Source organism: Echiichthys vipera, assembly GCF_963691815.1.
Source record: "Echiichthys vipera genome assembly, chromosome: 19".
NCBI classification, from domain to species: Eukaryota; Metazoa; Chordata; class Actinopteri; order Perciformes; family Trachinidae; genus Echiichthys; species Echiichthys vipera.
In genome coordinates this window covers 19,733,069-19,756,276 of record NC_139844.1, presented here as the reverse complement: position 1 = coordinate 19,756,276, position 23,208 = coordinate 19,733,069, and the positions used below count along the sequence as shown (strand labels likewise).

The 23,208-nt window shown below is 41.9% G+C and overlaps 1 protein-coding gene across 2 annotated transcripts; it reads left to right on the top strand.

The window, feature by feature from the left end:
- The first annotated feature begins 8,449 nt into the window (after positions 1-8,449).
- Positions 8,450-22,694, top strand: vegfab (vascular endothelial growth factor Ab). Of its 2 annotated transcripts, XM_083933752.1 has the most exons (8): positions 8,450-9,068; positions 10,967-11,009; positions 11,960-12,156; positions 13,470-13,546; positions 15,642-15,674; positions 18,276-18,350; positions 19,902-20,045; positions 21,000-22,694. In XM_083933752.1, the coding sequence occupies exons 1-8, from the start codon at positions 9,015-9,017 to the stop codon at positions 21,019-21,021; spliced, it is 645 nt and encodes a 214-aa protein (XP_083789878.1). In that variant the 5' UTR covers positions 8,450-9,014; the 3' UTR covers positions 21,022-22,694. The 2 variants fall into 2 exon arrangements, with proteins under 2 accessions (XP_083789878.1, XP_083789879.1); XM_083933753.1 differs by lacking the exon at positions 18,276-18,350.
- Positions 22,695-23,208: the final 514 nt, after the last annotated feature.

Sequence of the window (23,208 nt, the reverse complement as noted above, 5' to 3'; positions counted from 1 at the left end):
GTGAAAGTACTTGCACGCTGCTGTAGGGAGGACTGGAAATCCTGCTCTGCCTAAGTAAACTTCTTAACAAAGCATGTCCGTGTGAATCCTCCCATAGCCAGAAAGCCACCACACCAGTCAGTAACTATTACCTTTCCCCGTTTATTTGCATTTTACTTCACCAACACCATCAAAGTGACTCATGAAAGAAGTTATTCTCCTGATCTCATTTCTAAACAAACCCAGATCCGACACATGGCAACAAGCATGTGACTGGCAGACAAATTGTGTGGTGACATGTTCATTGTTAATTGCAGGGTTCAAAAACGACATACACAGTCCCGTCTGCAGGAAGTGTTATGCTGTGATTATGGTTAAGGGCTGAGCCTATTGCTGGGAAGAAAAGCTGGTATATGATTATAGTCTAATGCAACATTGTGTGTAGAGATTTAATATGCATTAATGGGGTTTTGATGACCAACACGTCACAGTGCAGATCATTTTATCTTCAGCTTTGCCCTTTTTGGGTGTGGGGTTTTGGGTTTGATTGTTGCCAACGTATATCTGTGTGTCTGTATGTGTGATGTGTGTGTGACCTTGTGCTCAGGAATGCGGTGAATAGCGTGGGTGGGGGGAGTACTCTACCTGCCTCTTTTACCTTGCGGGTTAATTTCCATGCTTTTGATTATCAAGCATTCCAACTGAGAAACACACACACACACACACACACACACACACACACCTATTGAAACCACAGCAGAATGCAGTGTCAATACGTTTCAACAACATACACAGCTTTACACGTCAGATTACGCCACATTACACGCACAATTGATTAACAAGCAACAAAAGTGTTTCAAAGTTCTTTAGGTGGAGCATCAGAACACTGAAGTTTACAGAGCCAGTTTAAGAATCAAGAGGTTTATGATGCAATTGTGGACCGTGTTGCATTTTATGGGTAAGGCTCTTTTGATGTCAGGGGAAAGCACTTGTGGTTCATTGAGCACATGCTTTACAGTACTCTGTGTGTGGTTTCAGCAGGCAAATGTAGTTACAAACACAGACTGGGGGTATCATTACAACTGAGGCGAATCTACAATTGTAAAATGAATAAAAACAGCATATGATTTTAGTTACAGATCAAAGAAAGCCATGCTCCTGAACTAGATCCATGGAAAAAGCCGAACTCATTCATGCACGTGTCAACTTATGTTGTACATTAATCATTACATGAGCCCTAAATGAAGGGCAACAATGGTGATTGATAGCGGTGGGTACTTCTTGAATGAAATAAGGTCAGTAAAAACATGGTTAAAGGGCTGATTCAACTAAAATATTAATAAATAAATCCATGATTACCTCTGGTGGTATTTGCCCATGCAGGTATCCTAATAGCATGCAAGCGTCCAACTATCCCCAAAGCTCCATGGGAACATACATCGTGCACCAGACACACATTACCGCCGAGACTCCTCTGGGTTTTTATAGTGAAGTGAGGACATCTCGTTTTGACAGTGTGAGATTGTGCCTCCATCCCGCTGATGTTTAGCAGATATAACGTTTACAGCGCTAAATAGAAAGTAAAGCGGAGGCAGATGCAAATATAACAAAAAATATGACATTGTGACAGTAAAGTCAGCTGAGGAGATCAAAGTTATTACGACTCATCGTCTGCTGCTAGCATGACCTACAAATCAAAAGCATAATTTATTTCCAGACACAGTGTCTCCTTTCGTCTAGATACTAGCACACACTGGGAGTATTTATTCGGTTGGAAAGGATCCAGTGACACAGCATAGTCTGTGATCTGCTTTATTTAGAGTTTTTAAAGTGGTCCAGGTGTTTTTCAGATGTTAAATCAGCTGGCATTTGCTTTGCAATGTATTAACCTGAGGGCAAAACCTGAGGTCACGGGTCAGTGTTTGTGAGGAGAAGTGCTTGTGCTTGTGTTTGTGTTTGTGATTGTGTTTGTGAGGATTCCTGTGTGGTCATCAACAGAGCAGGATGGGAGCGCTGTGACAGGCCCACAATGAAAGGCACATACAGATAAGACAGTGTGTGCATAAGGAAAGTGACTTTTACATAGAGTTCCCAAACACACATGAGTTTGATGTTCTCACAAGAGATAAAAGCCCTGAAACATCGACAGCTGATACCATTCATTATACGCTTGACATTTCGGATAGATTTGGACTTTTCTTTGTATTCTCAATGAGGAATTTGACTTCTCTCAGTAATATTTAGACAGAGAGAGACAAACTCGTGCATGCACTTTGAATATATGTTTAAACAATGAGATTAGTCCGCCTTTACTCAACAAACGGAGACCAGGGTTTGTGTCCTGTCTCCTAACAAAAGTCAACATTGGTTTGCTTTATTCATGAGCAATCTCTCCCTCACCTCTTTTATACAGCTGTTCTCTGTGTTTCAGAAACCCTTGTTATTAGCGACACTGGTGGCCGTTAGTAGTAGTAGTACTGCAGTCAGCACCCTGGCATCATGTCGGTATAACGCTGTAAAATGAATTACAACCTAATTTACAATAACGCTACATTGGTGTTTGGAGATCACTCCCTCAGCCAGCACAACAAAGCAAAACCAGCTTACGTTTCTGTGAGCTAACATTTGCAAGCAAGCTAACATTAGCAAGCTAGTTGTAAATTGCTACGCTGCATGGATCTGGCATTACTTGCTTCGTAACGTTATGTGAAATGTTCATTTGCAATGGAAAGCCAGCCAGATCGGCCCTGGGAGTCTGGGTGAATTAGCTGATGTTATCCACTCAAGGCAGTATTTAGCTAAGTCAGATAGCTAGCAATTCATCGGCATTAGCAAGGAAGCTAACATTAGCTAACATCAGCCAGCTTAAACCACAGTATTTCATATGTCATGTTTTCTTCTGTTTCTTCTATGTTAGGATAAGGCAATACTGTGATTTCTCATATAGACACCATACCCAGGGTAAAATCTGAGTTCTCATACCCCGGTTAACAGACCTAGATAACTCCTTCAGTACCCCCATTATTCATTATTCATGCATTGAACAGCGTTCTCGGATTATGATTGGGGTATGTGTCTGCGCATGCTCCGTGGGTGATAACTCCCCCTCCCCACTCGCTAGGACTTCGCTATGGCAACTAACATCACTACCAAGAAGACCCATTTCTGTCGTAATTCTGTCAAAAAAGTCGGCCATTTTTACGCCCGCTTTCCAAGATGTTGTGATTTTGACAAATGTCAACCGGAGGAAAAAGCTGTATTCCAACCAGCTGTATGTTGGTGGAGCGCCACCTACTGTACCGGAGGTCGTGTTACTCTTTACCATTTTCTCCCTCTCATTTAAACGGGTGGAACGTGAATAACCTAGCCATTCCCTTTGGTTAGACCAATTTCGGGTTACTGTTGTGCCTGTAAACGCACTAACTGTTGACCGCAGGTGAGCGGGAGAAACCCAAGGGGCTTTACCTAGAGATCAGTCCACATGCTTTTTATAGACAACTGAGAAAAGTCATGGAAGGTCTCAATCTTTAAGTTTGGTAACCACCCATTCACCCATTGAAAATAAAAAACGATGAATAGCCTAGATATGACAGTTTTGATTCTGTCTCACTGCTTAGTCATTCTTTTCTTTGGATAAACCTTCTACAGATGAGTAGTTAAAATTAGAGAAACGTGGATCCATGGAGCCAAATATATCAATAAAACGTTTGGAGTAAGCAGTTGCAGATTTTCACTCATGAAGATTGACCTGATCCCATACTGTGCCGATCTTCTTCTCTAACTCACAGATTGCTTTGTTTCTACTGCATGACTTCCTGAACATGTGGTTCTTTAGGGCCAGCAACATATTGGAATATGATCAATGTTGACAGGACTAGCCTTTGCTCGGGTTAAAGTACAGTATATTCTCCATTCTCTCCAGCTCTTTCCTTTCATTTTTCTTCTTCGCTGACCAAATAGGCTTATGAACTCTTTGAACTGCTTGACTGAGAGTACACAAAAACCAAAGCACTTACTGGAACTTGCCAAAGGAGATAAACTCAAGAGGAAAGCGGAAGAAAAGTGATGAGGAGGTGGAATAGACCGCTCTCAAACGGAAAGGAAGAACCATTTTTCTTGTTTGTTAAAGTACTCAAACGTCATCTAAAAGCTTCTACTTATCTACTCATCCTAATAAGAGAGCAGGATGGAGGAGGACCTGCGAAGGGTAATGAAGGTCGGGTGGACGTGTGCTGCCTCTGTGCGGCACGCTCCTCACAGCTGGGCAGGGTCAACGGTCGCAATACTGATTGGCTGATGATTTATACGTCCACTATCAAGAGTGAGTGAAGTCATCTGTGCTGAATTGAGTCCAAATGGCCGTCAGACGTTTTCTGTGAGCAATGGAATGACATTTGGCAAATGGTAACAGAACAGAAAGAGCTGCTCTGTTACTGGGATGTGATAAAACACAAAGAGTCCTTTTCTGACACTTTCAAATTAATTACACAAATCCTTATTCCTGAAAGTTGTGGCAATAGATGCTTCATTTTTTAAAACTATAATCTGAGATAAGTACACTTTTGCACGTATATAATGGGTGACGCAGGTCACACACACACACACACACAAACACCTTATTAATGATTCAGGCTTGCTCCTATGTGCACACACTTGTGCAGCCCGGTCACATGGTGTTAACAGTGAATGTTATCAGGACACATTATCGGGGCACGCAGTTGAAGGTTAATTCCTGGATAATTTATATAAGATTTGTGAGGAGGTCGACTCTGATAACTCGGTCAGAATTACCTTGCCATGCAAATCGGTACGCTACACACACTTAGCAGCAGCTTATGCTTCTCACGTACACACGCCAAGAGGCAAAGACTCGCCTCTTACAAAAGAGAGTGTACAAGGCGGAAAGGAGGAGAGAAAGAATGTGAAATTTAGCGCCAGGTGATAAAAGAGTGTGGCAGTACGCCATTAGGCTTTTGGTAAGGGAATGCCTCGGTTACATTATACATTTAAACAATGTGACTTTCATCCTCACATGCCCTCTCTCTCTCTCTCTCTCTCTCTCTCTCTCTCTCGCTCTCTCTCTCTCTCTCTCTCTCTCTCTCTCTCTCTCTCTTTCTCTCTCTCTCTCTCACACACACACACACACACACACACACACACACACACACACACACACACACACACACACACACACACATACTCACATACACACATGCACACACTGTTTCTGCAGAGAAAAATAAAGTAATTAAAAATGTTATATCTGTAGCCTACATTTGTATGAGTGTAAATAAAAATGATTTACCACAAACAATCAAGACTCTCAGGATTTAACGCTTATGCCAAAGATGGTCGGCCTGTATTGGCCTCCTATTGTTAGTGATGCACAGCACTGCAAGCAGCACTTAAACGAAAATGGTTAAAGTTACAATGCTTAAACACACAGATACTGTTTGAGACAATTTTTAGTAGCTTTCCTTCTGAGTGGCGGAGTCTGCCATTCTTGTACTGGATTCAAACTGTCCTCCAATGCATGAGGGAGCTACAGGAAATGATGCAGCATATAGTCGGACATTTTAACCCACTGATCAGTGTTTACACCATATCAGAGCTGTATTAAGTTACTGCTGATACTAACCAAACATTTCTCACTGCTGCGAGTTCCCATTAAAAGCATTCAACTGGTGGAACTCGGGGTGGCTTTCAATGTGAAGCAGTAACAGGAAACACAATATATTTGTCACTTAGGTTAGCCCTGAAAGTGCATCCTAAAAACATGACAATTTGTGGCAAAGTAGCTGTTCATGGAATGTTTGCTGTGGCGTTAAAGCCCTTAATGTCCCCTCGGCACAGGCAGGAATCACCCTGACTTCCCGGTACCATAATGACGTTTCCAAATGTGCGTCAGTGTGCAGATGGCTGCAGGGGAGGCTGTTTGTTGTACTTTTAGGTAAGACTTCATTAACGCATGTGTGCTTACGCATGTGTATGTATGTAGTCAGCACAAACTGGGATACACTCGCTCACCCGTGCACTGTATCCACTGTAACCTTGCCCACTTGAGTGCACACATACACACAGACAACACACACACACTCTGAGTCAGCAGAAATAGGAGCTCGGTGACACCATTAATGAACCCAAGTGTTATTCTTCAATTAAACTACGGACGGGTACAGAGCCAAGGGACTCTTCTCAGGACTGCTCTGGTTACACGACAGCCGAATCCTTCTCTTCCTAAAAGCTCTCTTTCTTCTTAGCTATCATTCCCTCGGCCTCTCTGTTTTCTTGCTCCATCATGTCTCGATTCTCTCTGCTGTAAAGTCTCATTGTCTCGCTCGTTTTTTTGTTTTTTTTGGTGTTTTTCCTCCCTCATTCCATTTTTGTACGCATAGTAAGGTATAAGCTCCAGTACGCGAGCATAGCATGTCAGACACATAGCTGCCAACGTATGTCATTACATACTTATCAGCTCTTTCCACTTCCTCGGTGTCTATCAATCTGTCAGTGTGCTGGTGCTGGAGGCAGACACAACATTGGTAGTAATGCAGTGGCCCGTTGGTCCAGCAGAGGGCATCACTACTATGTGGAGCTGTCATAAGTCCAAGTTATGTTATCTAGAAATGTTAGAAAGACTGCAACTCAAAGAGTGTATTTCAGACATTTAAAATGAGACTGTTTAGAAATATTAATGTTTAAGATAATTTAAACCAGAGAAGCCAGTAAGCCTTTCACTAAATGTCATTGTTTCACATTAGTAAGCGTTACCTGAATGTGAAAATCACTTTCAAGGCTTTTAACCAACAAGCAAATTCACTTCATTAGGTCAAAATTAAACATAGTAAAAGTAACTAAGTACATGTATCCAGGTAATGTACGTAAGCCCACTTTTGAGGTACTTTACTTGAGTATTTCTACTTTATGCCACTGTATATTTCACTCCACTACATGTATTTATCAAGTGTTGTTGCCTTACAGACACAAACATACAAAATATATTACTGAATTATAAAATACAATGCATTTAGACTAAACTGTATATAAGGCAGTTAAATGAGCTCAATATCAACCAGCTGTAGACGAATGTGTACATGTGAATGCATCAATAATAATAACAATAACCCAATACTAAAATAATATAACACTTTCCTCATCATCATCATCATCATCATCATCATGCATCATCGTTATAATGATGATAAAGGAGCTGTGCGCAGCAGCTTCGCCACAGTCACTTCCTTTATCAATCACCATGTTTGGCTCACTGACAGTCTCTCTTCCCTCTCTGACTCCCTTTTCCCTGCTCTCCCTCGCCGTGATGTTTCAGCTGTCGCTCGAGAGAAAGAGAGAGAGAGAGAGAGAGAGAGAGAGAGAGAGAGAGAGAGAGAGAGAGAGAGAGAGAGAGAGAGGGAGAGGGGGGGGGGCGCAGAAGTCCGTCTCGACCGGTCAGGTGGCTTCTTCCATTCACCAGTCAGTGAAGTGACGGGGAGGAAGTCACGACGCGCATGCTCCTACTTTACATGCGTGCGTGCGTGCGTGCAGGCGCGCACAGACCGGCACGATGCGGCAGCAACTCATGACTTGCGCGGCGGATCACGGACGGCAACGATGCACGGCGCACGCACGCATGCACAGAGACGTAATAGGCTACGTGTCCGGGCACACACTCTCTCCCACTTCGGCAAGTTGGGTTTCCTCTTTCATGGAAGACTGGAAAATATTTGCCCTAATATCACCAGGGCAACTGGAAATGAGAGGGCGTGACACTCACCTTACCTTAGTCAAGTGAAAAGACATCTTACCCGTTTTTTCGGTAATAGTTTAGAAACATCATCGCGAAGGAAAATTATTATTCATTTTCATATTCTTATTCTAACTGTGGTTGTGATTAGTATTATTAGTATTAGTGCTATTGCGTGCTGTAGTGTTAGTAGGGTAGGGTCCTCTAAGGGGACTATTCAAGGTCATATTGTCAGTATTTGTTTACAATAATCCCCTCACAATTAATGAGTTCGGAGTTTCATGACTTTTTAATTTTGCTGTAAAGAAGAAGTCATTATAACCATAAAGGTTAACAATAGCTCATTCTGTTGTTGTATATTATTAGCCTGCACGTGGGGATGATGAAATGCGTTAAGCATGAAACCAGTGGATGATATTTCAGCTGGTGGTAAAAAAAAAAAGAAAGGAAATACAATCACGATATCAGATGCCCTCATTCCCCTTTTTCTCAAATGAAAATGAAATTAAAAAAATAAAAATACACCGGCGCTCGTGAGCTTTTAATAGCTTGCTGGTGATGCAGTCACATGAGTCGGTGTTTAATAGGTGAAACTTTTGAAAACGACTTCAGAGGAGCGCGCAATGCTTTGCATCAGCCCATAGAGGACACACCTACCACGTCCTAATCATCCACCAATCACCGCGGCTGCCAGTCGCAACACATACAGCCACAGTATGGACAGACCGAAGCAGAGGTGGACGCGGTCTCTCGTATCGGAGTGAGCTGACCTCCTTAGTGCGCAGTGACAGAGGGGTAAAATAGAGAAAATACTTTTTGTGGGACGAGTATCTCTCCGCGAGGGTTTCTTTTTCACTGAACGTCATCCCGTGGGTCCGTGGGTTCAAGTTGCACATAGGAGTAGGCTACAAGTTTCCAATGGACAGATACTTGGAGACGGCTGGCGCAACAAGCATGGATTTATTTTTGTAATGTGGATTGCTATTCCATTGCAAGAAAATAAAGGTCCGCTGCGGAACAATGTGAGACGTTTCGCGTCTTGGATTCTCGTGTTTCTGGATATTTTGAAAATCATTGGCAACAGTTGAGAAGGAAAGAAGTTACGCGCAAAGGATTGTACGCTGGGACCAACATGGATTTGCCTTTACAACCCCCTGGCCCTTATTTAGACAAGTTTTAGCTGGTCCACTTGTGTTGTTGTACTTTTTTTTTGTCAAAGGTTTGAGAACAAATCGCCACATTGGCCTCTTGGATTTTAAAACGTCGCCTGCCTTTGGATTGGATTTCCAACACCATGAACTTTATTGACAGTTTGACACTATTATTTTTGACGCTGTCAGCTGTCAAGGTGAGTCAAGTGTTCCAAAGAGCAAACTGGACAGAAAAGAAAGGAAAAAAAAAAACATCAACTGACGTCTATTTGCGTAATGTAGCCACTTGTCATTAATGTGTAGCTCGTCCTTGCCTTTCCTCTGGGTAGGTCATCGCTCGTGTTTAAACAAGCTGAAATCTTTGGTGTCTTTAGGGATATTTAAACAGCCATTACGCAAAGCCCACACTACATACACGTAACCCACACGCTCGTGGGTGGTGCGCTTTTTTGTGTGTTGCCAATATGTGATGATTTTTCTAAATAATGTTGTGAAGTTTGACGTCGGGTGATTGCAGGCCTGCTCTAAAACCACCTTGGAGATATTATTACGCTTTAAAGGCGCAGCGGCTCCGCTCTGAATTAGGACATGTGAGCAGGTTCACTCCGTTGGCACCGACACTACTGTCACGGTTCAATAAAGAGGAAAAGAAAAGCCTACTTTTCACACTGACATTCAACAAAACGGGTATTTCGGCACATATTAATCGGGTTGACGCACGGGAGAATTTCAATGGCTGTTTTAGTGCGCACTGTAAATCGTTTTCCATATAATCATTAATCAAGTGCAGAGTGTCCAGGAAGGCTTTGAGCAAAGGTTGAGCAAAAAAAAAAAAAAATACACAACGCTACAAACAATTCCAATAAGAGGCAACATGATCAGACTTTGAAGGATTATTTCTAAAAGGAATTTGCTACCTCAAAGGAAACAAGGTTGGTTAAGATTGTAACATGGTTGGTTAAATATTTCCCCTCCAGAGTCCAGTTTATTTATCTAACTGGTTGATGTAATTACAGCTAAGCCCCCCAAGTCAACGCTGAATAGCATCAGGATGCTGTCCCGGTTGGCCCTATCATCAGTTTAGGGGCCGCTGTTCGCAGCTTGACACCCTTCCATTAATAATACAGCATATAGTGTTTTGGAGGGCTGGGGTCTCCCAGCCCACAAGGTTGGACCCTCTCACGCCACCAGAAGGGGGTGGAGACTGCGGCACCAACACAGCCTGACATTTTTTTTTAAATACTTTTCATTAAGGAATGGGGGAAAAAAGTTTCACCGACTACGACAAGACCGGGTCTCACGCAACATTGGCGAGATGTTGCGTGAGTTGCGCGCGTTTGTGTGTGTGTGTGTGTCTGTGAGAGAGAGTGAGAGAGAGAGAGAGAGAGAGAGAGAGAGAGAGAGAGAGAGAGAGAGAAAGTGGGGGTGGGGTGGGGTCGGGGGGATGAAAGCGCAGTTGTGCGTAATGCGCGCACGGATGGAAAGTTGCCAGAATCCTTTGTGGTCGACTGGTGTGGTGACAGCTACCCCCTGTGAGCGAAAGTAGCAGGCTGAAATTCTTACCGGTTTTAATGGCGATTGTTATTAATCCACGTTGCCAAGAGGCGGCGGAGGCACACATTAAAGGTTTGGTGGCTGAAACAAAAGAAAAAAAGACTGTCAATCAACAGTTTGGGAAGTTTTGTCACGTAGCTGATGAGGAACTGTATCCACCTCTGCATTATTTCAGAATGTTTTATTTATTTTTTGTATATTAATGCCTCTGGACTGTGGACTGTGAAGTGTTTCCTTCACAATCCATTCACACATTAAACCCAGATGTGGCGTAGCACCACAATCATGCTCCTAAAAACTAGATTAGGGCCATTTTTATGCGTATAGGAGACATAGCATGAATATTTGACTTTAAGTGTCCCCTATATTGTCTATAGCCCCATATAAGATACAAAATGTGGTTTTCATATTACGGCAGCGGTCAAAAGAAATGTCAAAATGTAAACATATTTTATTTGCGCAACTGTGGATAAGTGAAGGGCCAGCTCTTGCACAATATGCTGTAACTAACATTTTGCCTTTTTTTTCCTCTTCCTTGCAGAGCGCCCACATACCGAAGGAAACAGTGAGAGGTCCACATGACGGTAGGTGTCCCACAGGGCACCGTGGGAATACAGCCTGCTCTGGGCTCCCTGGCTGGCACACAGCCAAACAGAAAAGGGCTGCTTTCACCTTGACAATAAAGGGAAATTATCGCCTCCTGGTGGACAACTGCATAGTCTGACCCTGTTCGGATTTATCCCCCCCCCCCCCCCCAAAAAAAAAACTGCCCCCTTTTAGTAAATGAGAGTAGTTTCACCCTTAAATCTCAACTCTGTGACGTTTTCACCCTGGACAGCATTCCTCCTTGTTTGAGGTTAAGCTGGTGAAATGTTACGGTGACCAGACTCTTTTATAGAATGGAATTTCACCCTCTTGGCCCACGATTTAATTTTTTTTTTTGCACAATCCCATTGCTCAATCTAATTTGGACAATCGGGAGCTGAACTTTGTGATAAAGTTCAGACTCAGTATATTTGGCTTGGCTCCCTTAAGGGCTGTTGGGTTGTTTTAGGCTCCCAATGATATTTCGGAGGTGTTTGTCTGTCTGTGTGCTAATATCTTTCTCAAGAACAGAACTCCTACAAAGACAGAGAGTGACAAAACAGGATAATGGCGTAGAAGCAGAGCTATTAAAAAAAAAATGGGGTTGACAGTCAAGTCCAGGCATTATCTGATGTAGCAGGTGGGGTCCGGATAGATATATAGATATAGAGTACTTGTTAATTCCAATGGGAAATTGCACAAGTGTGTGTAAAAGTTGTTATAACTCTATAAACTAAGGGCCTCTCAATGGAAGACTAGAAAGTAAAACATGTGTGTGCATGTATGTGTGTGTTTCATCTCCACTTTCACTGTGACTCCTCTGTGAGTCTGCCAGAGTATTTAATTCACGTCTCCACTTAGGCGTGTGTTATTGTTACAGCTCTTGAATCAGTGGTTAAGAGTGAAGCGCCGCTGCCATTTTATAACCCCTGTACTCTCTTTCTCGCAGTGATCCCTTTAATGGAGGTGTACAACAAGAGTTTGTGTCAGCCTCGGGAGCTGCTGGTGGAGATTCTGCAGGAGTATCCGGAGGAGGTGGAGCACATCTTCATCCCATCCTGCGTGGTGTTGACGCGCTGTGCCGGCTGCTGCAACGACGAGATGCTGCAGTGCATGCCAACATCCAGCTATAACATTACAATGGAGGTCAGCAGCGTTTTTTTTATTACAACAGTTATGCTTTGAGTGTTTTGTGCAGTGGGGTTCACAGGGGGTAGGAGCGACAGGGTTTTGAAAAGTCTTCCTTATCCAGGATCTGTGCGCCCTAAATGGACAGATTTGGACAGATGTCACACCAGAGAGGCACGTGGGCTCCTCAAGTGTTCCTCTGCTGGTCGGCCTGGAGCCCATCAAGTGCCCTTCTGCTCAATCTAAGTGCCCCTGCTGTTTGCTCAAAGACTGCTCAGGCGTGACCTTTGAGCCAAAATCAGTCCTATGCGTGGCCCTTTTTTATTTTTTTATTTCATCCCTGTGGTTCCCTGTGTATGAGGAGTCGGTCTGTCCTCTGCATCACTGAGAGATGAAAAATGTCATTTCTAGTAAAAAGGTGAAGATCTTTTTGAACTTTGCATCTTTTGTTGGTTACTCTCCCTTTTAAAGTCCAGTTTCCATTCAAAGATACTGCAGATTCTAAACAAATTTCCAGTAAAATAAAATGCAAATGTATGCACCATCCACCACTTTCATGCAAATAGCAGGTATTGGGCACATTGATGTAAGCACTTTGTAGTGCTAGTTGTCCAGTCTGTTGCCACAGAGCCATTGCAGAAAAAGACAAGATGTCGGCCATTAAAAGAGGGCTGGTTAAAGTGTCCAATACGATGTGGAGACTGTGATGACAATATGGCATTTATGTTTGTTTCATGTATGAGGAACTTCTCATTGTTCCACACACATCTCATGTTTCGCTGTCTTTTCAGTTTGTGCTCAGATACGTTTGAAACTTTTCAGTGTGAAACTTAAAGGTCCCATATTAAGCTCATTTTCAGGTTCATACTTTTATTTTGGGCTTCTACTAGAACATGTTTACATGCTCTAATGTTCAAAAAACACTTTATTTCTGTGCTGTCATTGCAGCCGGGAATGACTGTAACAGCACTGCAGTGGCTTTTTCTACCTATATACAGTATAGTTGCGACATCACAACCGTACTGAAGTCCTGACAGCTCGCTATCATTACTTTTTGCAATATATATATAATATATTAAACCCTAAACTGAAAACATGTAGATTTTCATTCTTTAAAGGTTATTTTCAGATACAGAATTTGAATTTTCACATCTAAGCCTCAGTGACCTTTCTGTGTGACCTTTTTGTCGATCCTTGTTCGTCTGCCTCGTTTCTTTTTTAAATGACTGTAACACTGAGATCAATAATTGTTGGAATACTATAGATCAATGTACATTTAATTCAAATCTATAAATCTATAACCATGTCTCTTTCTTCTTCTTTTCTTACAGATTAAAAGAATAAAACCCCAAAGGCAACAAAATGATATTTTCATGAGTTTCACAGAACACAGCGCATGTGAGTGTAGGTAAGAAACCCTGAACACGCACTGAAACACACACACAACGTGAAAGAAATACTAACCGCTGTGCGTTTGTGTGGCGGAGCATAGGTCGACCATACACGCCATGTACTGTTATTGTCTTGTGTTTGCCTCTGACACATTTCACAGATGCATATCAGGGCCATTCACATCTTATCTCGGTGGGTTTTACTTCACTGATCTCTAAAAGGCCTGAGCGGGTGTCAGCACATGCTTGCACACATCCTCCGTATTGCTTTAGTTTATCCTCATTCCATCGCATTGCTCCTTTGTTTTCCTTCTGTGGCATAGAGGTCACTCCTGGAACTACATAGGTGCGATCGCTTTAGTTATTGATCTCTGAGATAAGAGCTGTGTGTCCCCTTTGTGTCCTCTACTCACATTATGCTGATTTTCTCTTGTTCGACTTGAGGCTTCAGTGATTCATACATTTTATGAATCGGCTTCTTATTCTGTCTGTTGTGTTGATAGGAAGGGAATATAATCTCTTAAAGTCTGCTATAAAAAATAAAAATAAAAATTATATATAAAAATGTTCAGAATCACATGGTTCCCATAAGTGAAACAAGGCCAAAGTAAATATTTCGTCCACATCTCATCTTCTCCAATTGATCATTTCAATATTCAGGTCAGTTAATAACAAATTTGTCACGTTTCTTTGCTCTCTTTTGAAATCTGTAGCGGTGACGTGCATCCCTTCCCGATGTTTCGTCAAAATCCGATCGTTATCGTGGCTGCGATCTAAACTGTGGGACATAAATTAGTAAACTATGATACAGCAACACAGACGGGAAGCATGCAGCATCCTCCCACGTTTAATGGAAATCTAAAAAGCAAACAAACACTGCAGGGAGGGCTGTTGGCTAAGGACCAAGCTCCCTATCTTTTGAGCTATCATATCTGAAATATGTTTGTGTTATGTGCAGTGAGGCTGCAGCGGCCTGTCTGGAGAGCCCCTGGCTATAAAGTAATGTCACTCTGAACTCACTGCTGTCTTTGATGACACAATACCTCACTATCAAAACAATTAGATGTAGCTATAAACTTTAGTTAGAGGCTGTGATTAATCTATGTTGTGCTGTTTCAACGGATGACCAAGTCATTGCCAAAATATTAGATTCTTTCAGAACAACAAATATGTATGACTCACAACCTGTGCTACATTAACTCAAGTGCAATTTTGAGGTACTTGTATTATTTACATTTTATTCTAGTACTACAATTAGCAGTGACTTCATACAGCTGCAGAAATGTTCACAGTGAGGAGGATGTCAGATAAAACTACAGATAGCAACGCTGGACTACATGCTGCGGCACTTCCTGTGAATCCTTTGTGCAAAAGGAAAACTACTATACAAGATTATCAAAAACAGGGTTTGAAAAAAAGATTCCCCCTTTAACCATCTACAGTCTGCTCGTTTAGTACTTTTGTTTTTTAATGCTGGAGTACCTTTTGGGGTTAAAGCCCTGCATTTACCTCAACAGTGCAGGCGATTGACAGTAGCATATAGTATTTATCGTCATATTCAGATTATGTACTTTTATTTTCGTTTTTATTCAGCATATTCATGTGGAGTTATTGCACCAGTATTTCAAAAAGAAACTTGGCAGAGTGACCGTTTTGAATGAAACAATGTTTCCTAACTCTGTTGGCGCATCGTTTTCTCTGGAGTGTGCCAGCACATTTATTGCTCCACATTCTGTTATCGCAAGAGCGTCACATGGACGAGAAGTGAAATCAACCTGACAGCTTGCTATTGTAGTCATGTTTGTATGTGTGTGTGTGTGTGTGTGTGCATCAGTGAACACGCCCCTATGTGTGCCTATCCACAAGTGTGTGTACACTGCATTATCTCCCGACAAATCTGCTTCATTTAATGAGCGATTAAAAGTGAAAGACAGATTTATCACGGTTTCTGGTAAAGAACGGTGATGTAAGACGATTTAAAAAAAAGAAAAAAATGATGCGTGTCCAGCCGTGCTGAATATGAGCCGGTGATGATCTCGATAAGTATCTGTTTACCTGGAAACAACGGCGTGCTGTGATCTAATGGCCTGTTGTTTTGTTCCTGCCTTTCAGGTTAAAGAAAGAAGTGAAAGAACAGAAAGAAAAGTGAGTACAGAACTCTTTCTGCATGGAGATCGGGGGGTAAACAATGGGGACTTGAGATTTGATCTTTCCCCGTTTTGCTTTGCAAAGAAACTCTCACTCTCAGTTGTGTGCGGCTCTCGGCCTTTTCTGACATTATCCCAGATTCTGTTTTCTCACTTAATCGAACTGTCTGTTATTTTCTCATTCCCCTTTCTCTCACATAGACACACTCAAACACACTCAAAACACTCCACAATAATAATATTCCATAACTGATAATATTTTCATTAAAAGACAATTAAAGTCACTGCCATGCAGCTCTCAGGTGATAAACAGAGAATACCAGCTCAATCCATTCAGGTGAATGAGTGACACTTGATGAGGTCATTGCCCTCTCTATACTTGTCCTTTACACCTTTCCTCCCTTTTCTATCTCATCTTTACATTCCCCACCTCTCTTCTTTACTGTTTACATCGCACTTAACTTCTGTTACTCCTTGTTACTGGTGGCTCTGATATAGATAACAGTGTTTTTGAAGATTGGTTAAACGTTTCTGTTTATGGCCCTTTGCTTAAGTGTTCTTCCCTCCCCATTCAACAGAAATCAGTGTACAAAGGGTCATTAAAAAGTCCTCCAGCGTTAATATCTTTCTGTCGCAGGGTGGTTGTCGGTTGTATTTTTGGTTTTATGTCAGGTCATCTGTCATATAGATAAGGGCCAGTTTTTGAGGCCTCCTCTTTAACCTTGTCTTGTCTGTTTACGAGCGCAGCTTCAGCGGCGCGCCTCTACAAAGCGCCGGTCTCAGGGTCGTTCAACTCCCGTTTCTGACGCTTTCAAACGCTCGCGTTCAGTTTTAAACGCCGGCCGCTGACCTCTCAGCAGTGACAGGTCTCCGGAGGTCTGTTAGGGTGAGTCATCCTGCTGAGGTTGTGAAACTTAACTGTCAACATCCACGGACCGGAAGTCGAAGTCTGAACAAGTAAAAGAGGAAATTCCGACATTTACAACAGCGTTATCCTGTCCCGTGGATGTCTATACTTCCATATTCATATTTGTCATCCAGTCCCAGCTGGGTCTGACCCAGCACTATTGGACGGATTGTTAGGAAACACATTCGGACCCCCTGACCTTTCATACGGCTATTTCCTTGGCTCATACTAAATAGCTGCAGAACTAATGCGCCTCAGCTGCACTTTGTGTTTAATACTAATAAGAAATGCATGCTAGCTAAAATGGTAAAAATCCTATGTGCTAAATACCAAGATGTTAGCATTGTCGACATGTTCCTATGCTGATATTAGCATTTAGCCCAAAGCACCTTTGTGCCCAAGTCCAGCCTCACTGACTCTTGGTCTTTTTTTAACCTGTTATCCAGTAGCGGGATCTGTTTGCCCGCGGCGAAACTATTATGTAAATCCAACATTTCCATAGACTGAGCCAGGTACTTTTTATGACCTGTGCAGCAAACTCAATGTAGACCAGAGCGGCACAGTCTGTGTTAATATTGGATTTAAACCTTTATGAGATCACTTGATCTGACCCTACGATGTGGTGAGCACATATTACTGAACACGCCATTCCTGCACTCCAGCTTGAAACCTATCCTGGTGACGGTTTATCATCAGTTTCATTTTATGAACTTTGTTGTTTATCTTTTTATTTTTTACCATTATAGTTGTTTTGATTTTTTTTTAAATCAGCATTGATGTATTGTGTGTACATCACAATGTTTCTTTTTGAGTATATGAGTTTTCTGTGTGTCTATATACCACTGTATGATGTGGTATATATCTTAGACAGCAAATGTTTTTGCATCGCTGCTCATTTTTAAAACATGCATCCTGATATTTTAATCCAGGATGCACCTGTGAAACTACAGGTGTGCGCCTCACAGGCTTGTTCTTATTGTGCTGTGGTCTGGAACAAGTTGAATCAGCCAAAAAGCGTTGACCCAGATAGGTTGAAAGATGCAGTTTTGACGAAGTCCGAGTTCATTGTCCCCAATCCATCTGGGAAATTTCAGAATAGCCCAGCCGAGCCAAACCTCCAACTATCTATCTCTTACAAAGTCTGCAAAGCCAAAGCCATTGTGGGTTTTTTTATTATTCACCACAAGAACAAACTACAGGATGTCTGGAAACCACCTCCAGAAAGCCAAATCATTGCGGGCGTGCCTCTAAACCTTTACAAATCAGAACACGTCACTTATTGCTTCTTCCTTAAGTTAATTTTTAGTTAATTTCAAAAGTTCAACAAATAAGTGGTGGCACTTTTTTGTGCGCTACCATCTTTGAATTCATATCACCCTTCACTTTAAAACATTAGTCATTTAAAACATCTCACATACACTCTAGAGAACACTGCCTGATGCCTTTCTCATAATAATGATATGAGTTATTATCCCAAACAGGCCAATCGCTACACAATGATCTGTTAAGACAATCTCCTGTTTTGAATGACTGATTTTTTGGCTCTTTGCTTTATAGAAATGTAAAAGATTGCTATTAATCAGTTGTTGGTTTTAACAATCATCAGTTTAGGCCTTTCTAAGCACATCAGTCCATCTCTCCTCAGTCTCTCAGGCATCTCTCTGCGTTGTTGTCCTCTTTTTTTTCTTGCAGAAAATCCCGAAAAGGCAAGGGTAAAGGCCTAAAGAGAAAACGAAAGAAAAACCGCGACAAAACAATTCACGACGCGTATGTCAGCTCTGCCTTCTCCACCTACCTGCACCTGAGTGTTGCGCTTCTCATGATTAAGCTCATTTGGGAGGAGCTCCTATGCCCCTTTTAGCCACATCGATTAGCATGTTGCTTCTGTGTATTGTCCTAACTTTGTCTCGTCATGTTCTACATACCTAAAATACCAGCGTATAAGCTGCCCTGTTTGCTAACGTTTTGCTAATGTAGCTTTTGCAAAAAAACAGCGATAACCCGGGAAATACAGCAGACTTAACATCACAAGAAATGCACCGTAACCCATCTCCACACATCCAAATATCCATCTGATCTCCACCCAACCTCACTAGCTCTCGCTTTGCTAAGACTATCACTTTCTTCAGGCGAGACTGGGACTAAGGTTGGGAGGAGACACATCAGCGTGTCATGAAAAACAGTAGAACCTTGAGTCGCTCCTAACATCTTTTCAGATAGCTACTTCTCTGATTGATAATGGACATGTTTAAAAAACCTGGAATAAACAGATCGGCTGTTGCTGTAACTTGAATCCTCTACTGAAACAAGATCGCAGCTCCACCAGCATGGCTTTGCAGACCGGCTCGTACTGTTCTGGTTATCTGTGCTGGGATCACCAGGACTGTAATCTCGGCCCTGTGTTCAGTGTTGAGTCTGTGCCGCTTTGCTGTGTCTCATAGCCGTCTCCTTACCACTCTTTGTTCTTTTCATCTTTACAAACAGGTCTTGCTTTGCTGTGCATAATGCTGGTACTTTTTATGTAATGTAAAGATATGAGTGATGGCTATCTATTGCCTTTTTTCTTTCTTTCTTTTTTTGCTAGGGGGGAGATGTAAACCAGCAAAGTGTTTAGCAAGTACTGTTTTGTGTCTCTGAAACTATACAACAGCACCCATATTTTGTTGGAAAAAAAAACAATATAAAGATGATCTCATGTTTTTTCAGTGCTCATACTGTGAAAGAATACATGTATGTGTGTTCATTTGTAATTTGTATATATTTTGATGTAAATCTGAGCCTTCATCTGTAAATTTGATGTCAATCAGCCTCTGTTCTGAATCTAATGTCTCTCTGTGGGAAACGTAGTCTGCGTCTTCACCCAATAAAATGATATATTTCCTAACTTAGCACCAATCAGACCCTTGAGTCTTCTTTATCAAGAGTTTATCATTTTGTAAGAGTGAGAGCGAGGTCATTGACCCGCAGGTCAAAGCCGATATATGTCGTTTTGTGTTGCATGAGCTGGTCCAGGAGCTTTGCTCACTGCATGTCTATCACATAGCCTTCAAGGCATTTGTGAGCGGTCCAATCATCACTGGAGGGTTTGGGGGGCGTGAGGTGAAGGAGGGTAATTTTACTGCTTGAATATTTGCCTGCTCTGTGGGAACCTGTGTGCAATACTACCCAACTGTCACATGCAGTACAGCATGTCGGGCAAGGGCTTAGGAAAGCAAACTGGAGCGTATGAAAGGGTTGACCTGAGGGTGACCTTTTCTTATGAGTGGTAATGGTACACTGTGATAATCTTGATATCTCTGTCTGTCTCTTTCTTTCCAGTGTTTGTGAGCCATGTTGTGATCACTGCTCAGACAGGAGAAAGCGTCTGTTCGTGCAGGATCCCTCAACCTGCCGGTGCTCCTGCAAACACACGGACGAATACTGTAGAGATCGCCAACTAGAGCTCAACGAGAGGACCTGCAAGTAAGTGCTGTCGCTTAAGAGAGCCACAATGGAAGCATAACTTCTGGGTTGTGTTCCAGAAGTGAGGGAAAACTCATAAACACCACTTTAAAATGCAAATGACTAAAAATTAAAAAAAAACACAATTTTTTTCACGGCCCTCAGTGTTCAATTCCGAAATACAAGGCACCCTAGAGTGTCTGCATGTAGGGAGGAGGTCAGGGTGGTGAATGGGTCAAACAATCAGGGTTTTCGACCAGGAGACCACAGATTGTGTCACCGTAAAAAAAAAAAAAGGTCAATATAGAACAATTTCGCAAGCAGCTTATTACGACCCATATTTACGTTTCTTGTTAGGTGGCGACCTCTAGTGGCGGCAGTATTTGACGGTAAAGAGGTAGTGTAAGAGTGCCTGGTTCAAAGAAAACCTTCGCCCAGTGGACCGGTATTTGTGTCCTGTGTGAAACCAAGTCAACGTTGACTGTTTTTTAGGTAAACCAGCTTTGTCACGGGCGTAAGTAACTGACGTTGATACGTCTGTTAAAGGACATTGGCTTTTCACTCATTTTAAGCCAATCCATGAACTTTTCCCAACCCCAACCAAGTATTTTTTCCTGGCTTAACTTGATTATTTCCCTTTCACAACATCTAAGCAAGTGTTTAAAACTGCAGCAGTTTCACAACGTTGGATAGACTATGATAATAGAATAATGGTCATACTGTATATGTCATTTTGGGCGTCATCTGCAAACGCTGTAGTCTGTCGTCTAGGTATGAGGACATGTTGTGCAGACATATGTGACCCAATTATAAGCTAGTGGACTACTGTGGCAGCCAGCATGAATATAACATTGTGACTATGTGTTTATGCGTGTGTATGTCTGCGAGACCGAAGGAAACCAGGGGACACTCCTATCTGCGGCCTGTTTTTTTCTTGTCCTGATAACTGTTTATCCTTTCTTTCCTCCGGTTTAGATGTGACACGCCAAGGAGATGAGAGAGGTGGCAGCACCAGATGTACAAGATGAAGGAATATTCTAGAGATATTTCACAGCACAGCACTTTGACCTTTGAACCGTAAGCTCTTCTTTTCTGTGGAAAGCATTCCCCTTGGACTGACTGAGAGAGAACACTAAGAAAGACTGAACTGAAGTTTTCCTCCCACTGTATATCTGTGTGTATATAGACCATGATAAAAGAAAATAAGAGTACAGAATTGTTATGCTGCTACAGAAACAAAACTAAATCCATCATTTGACGTAAAAAAAAAAAGCAAATAGCCGCCATGTGGTTTTGCATTTCTAACAGGCTTGCGATGCAGGTGTAGTCTTGTTGTCGATTCATTGTATGCAATTGCTTCACTGGATATGAGTCTCCACTGTGGTTGTGCGTCAATCATCCAATTGCAAACCCTCTCAATCTAAGATATATTTAACTGCTAAAACAGTGGGTGAGGCTGAAGAGGACATGGGAGCGCACTCAAAAATGATGGGTGGATTTCCGTCGGTCGATGTCTACTTTAGCTTTTGGAATACAACAGCAGGACAACCAGGAAAGCTGCCTCTGCATGATGCCGCCTCCTTTCGCCTTTGAGGACACCGCAGGACTGACGTGGACTTACACGATGTCACCGTTGTGATCAGCTTGCAGGAGAAGAGACTCCGGAGTGCCATATACTTTTAAAGGGATACTGGTTATCTATATAGCATCTAATGTTTTGCTATGTCCTACGTGAAAACCACTGAAACTATCCTATACTGTAGTTTGATTCCATTTGAAAAACTGTGCCTCACAAAAATGTACTGAGAAATCTTTCGAGTGCTTTTTAAATTATTTTTTGTTTCCTTGTTTCAGGAGAGGGGGATTGTCAAAGTAGTGTCGTTAGTTGTTGAACTCAATACAGAATCCATTGATTACATATCTTCTTCTCTGAACTTGTACATACTTAATATCCCTTTATGCCATAGTCCATAGATAATTTATAATGTTATAGAGTATTTTTCAGTATTCAGTCTTCTACCCATATTTAATTTGGTCTATTTATATATGCAGTGTTATGTACCTGTTGCTGTCCTATCTCAGCGCGTGTGTAAGGTCACTGATGGCTACTCTCGGCACGGAGACTCTCTGTGCTTTTCTACGAAACGACAGAAAAGGAATCAAAAAAAAAAATGTGTTAACATTCCCTTAATGGATCATTTGTACCGTTGTACTGATGATGTCTCCTCTGGATTTTTCAACCCCTCTTATCTAAAGGTGTGGGTGCTGTGTAGGATTTTATGTATCTGTGTGTGTTTGTGTACGTTTATGTGTGTGTGAGTGTGTGCGTGTGAGCGTGTGTGTGAGTGTGTGTGCACATTTCAGAGCGCACATTTGTGTGTAGGTGTTAGTAAGTTGTATTCAAGTTAATGTAGCGGACCTGTGTTTTGTCCGTCCTGCAAGATGCAAATACAAATAAACTACTGCTAGCAGCTCAGCATACAATACAACCACGGCAACACCACTGTTTGAAATCTGGATAACATCCTTTCTGCCATCAGTCTTAGAGCCCTCATTATTAGTTCTCTTTGTCTCTCCTTCATTATTAACATGTTTTCTGTGTCTATGTAAAACAGTAAAGCATATTTATTTTCAAATGATATTGTTTTTATATAAAATAAGGAAAAGGTTGCTGTGTTGTGAATGCTGTGTTTTAATTAGGCGACATGAGTTTATCCATGTTTTTGTGCGGCAGGGTTGATGCTCACACGGAAGAGTCCCTGCAGACTGTTATCTGAAAGACAAGAGACCGGAGAAATGAGAAATTCCTGCACGCTTTTCATGACAGACAGACAGATATTCAGCCTTATTAATAAAATGGCACTTTGAAGCAGTGTGCAGTAATTTCATCTGTTAAATCTAATTTTAGACGACCGTTTAACATTTCTGAGAACTGTTGTAACTAAGAATAGCAGAAGACGAATAGCACAACGGAAGCAGTTTGCGTAGGTAGGTCTTTTTATTGGTGAGGTTGTGATAACTAAGAAAAGATGTAGGAAAAGAACGTTTAACTGATCTTCATGAGATTCAAACCATCTTTTTTTGCAACGTTATTGGCAGAAGCAGTTGTGATTTGCCCCCTATCTTAAGATTTTAAGATAGAAGCCTTAAGATCAAGTTGAGAACTATGTCATTGTTAACATCA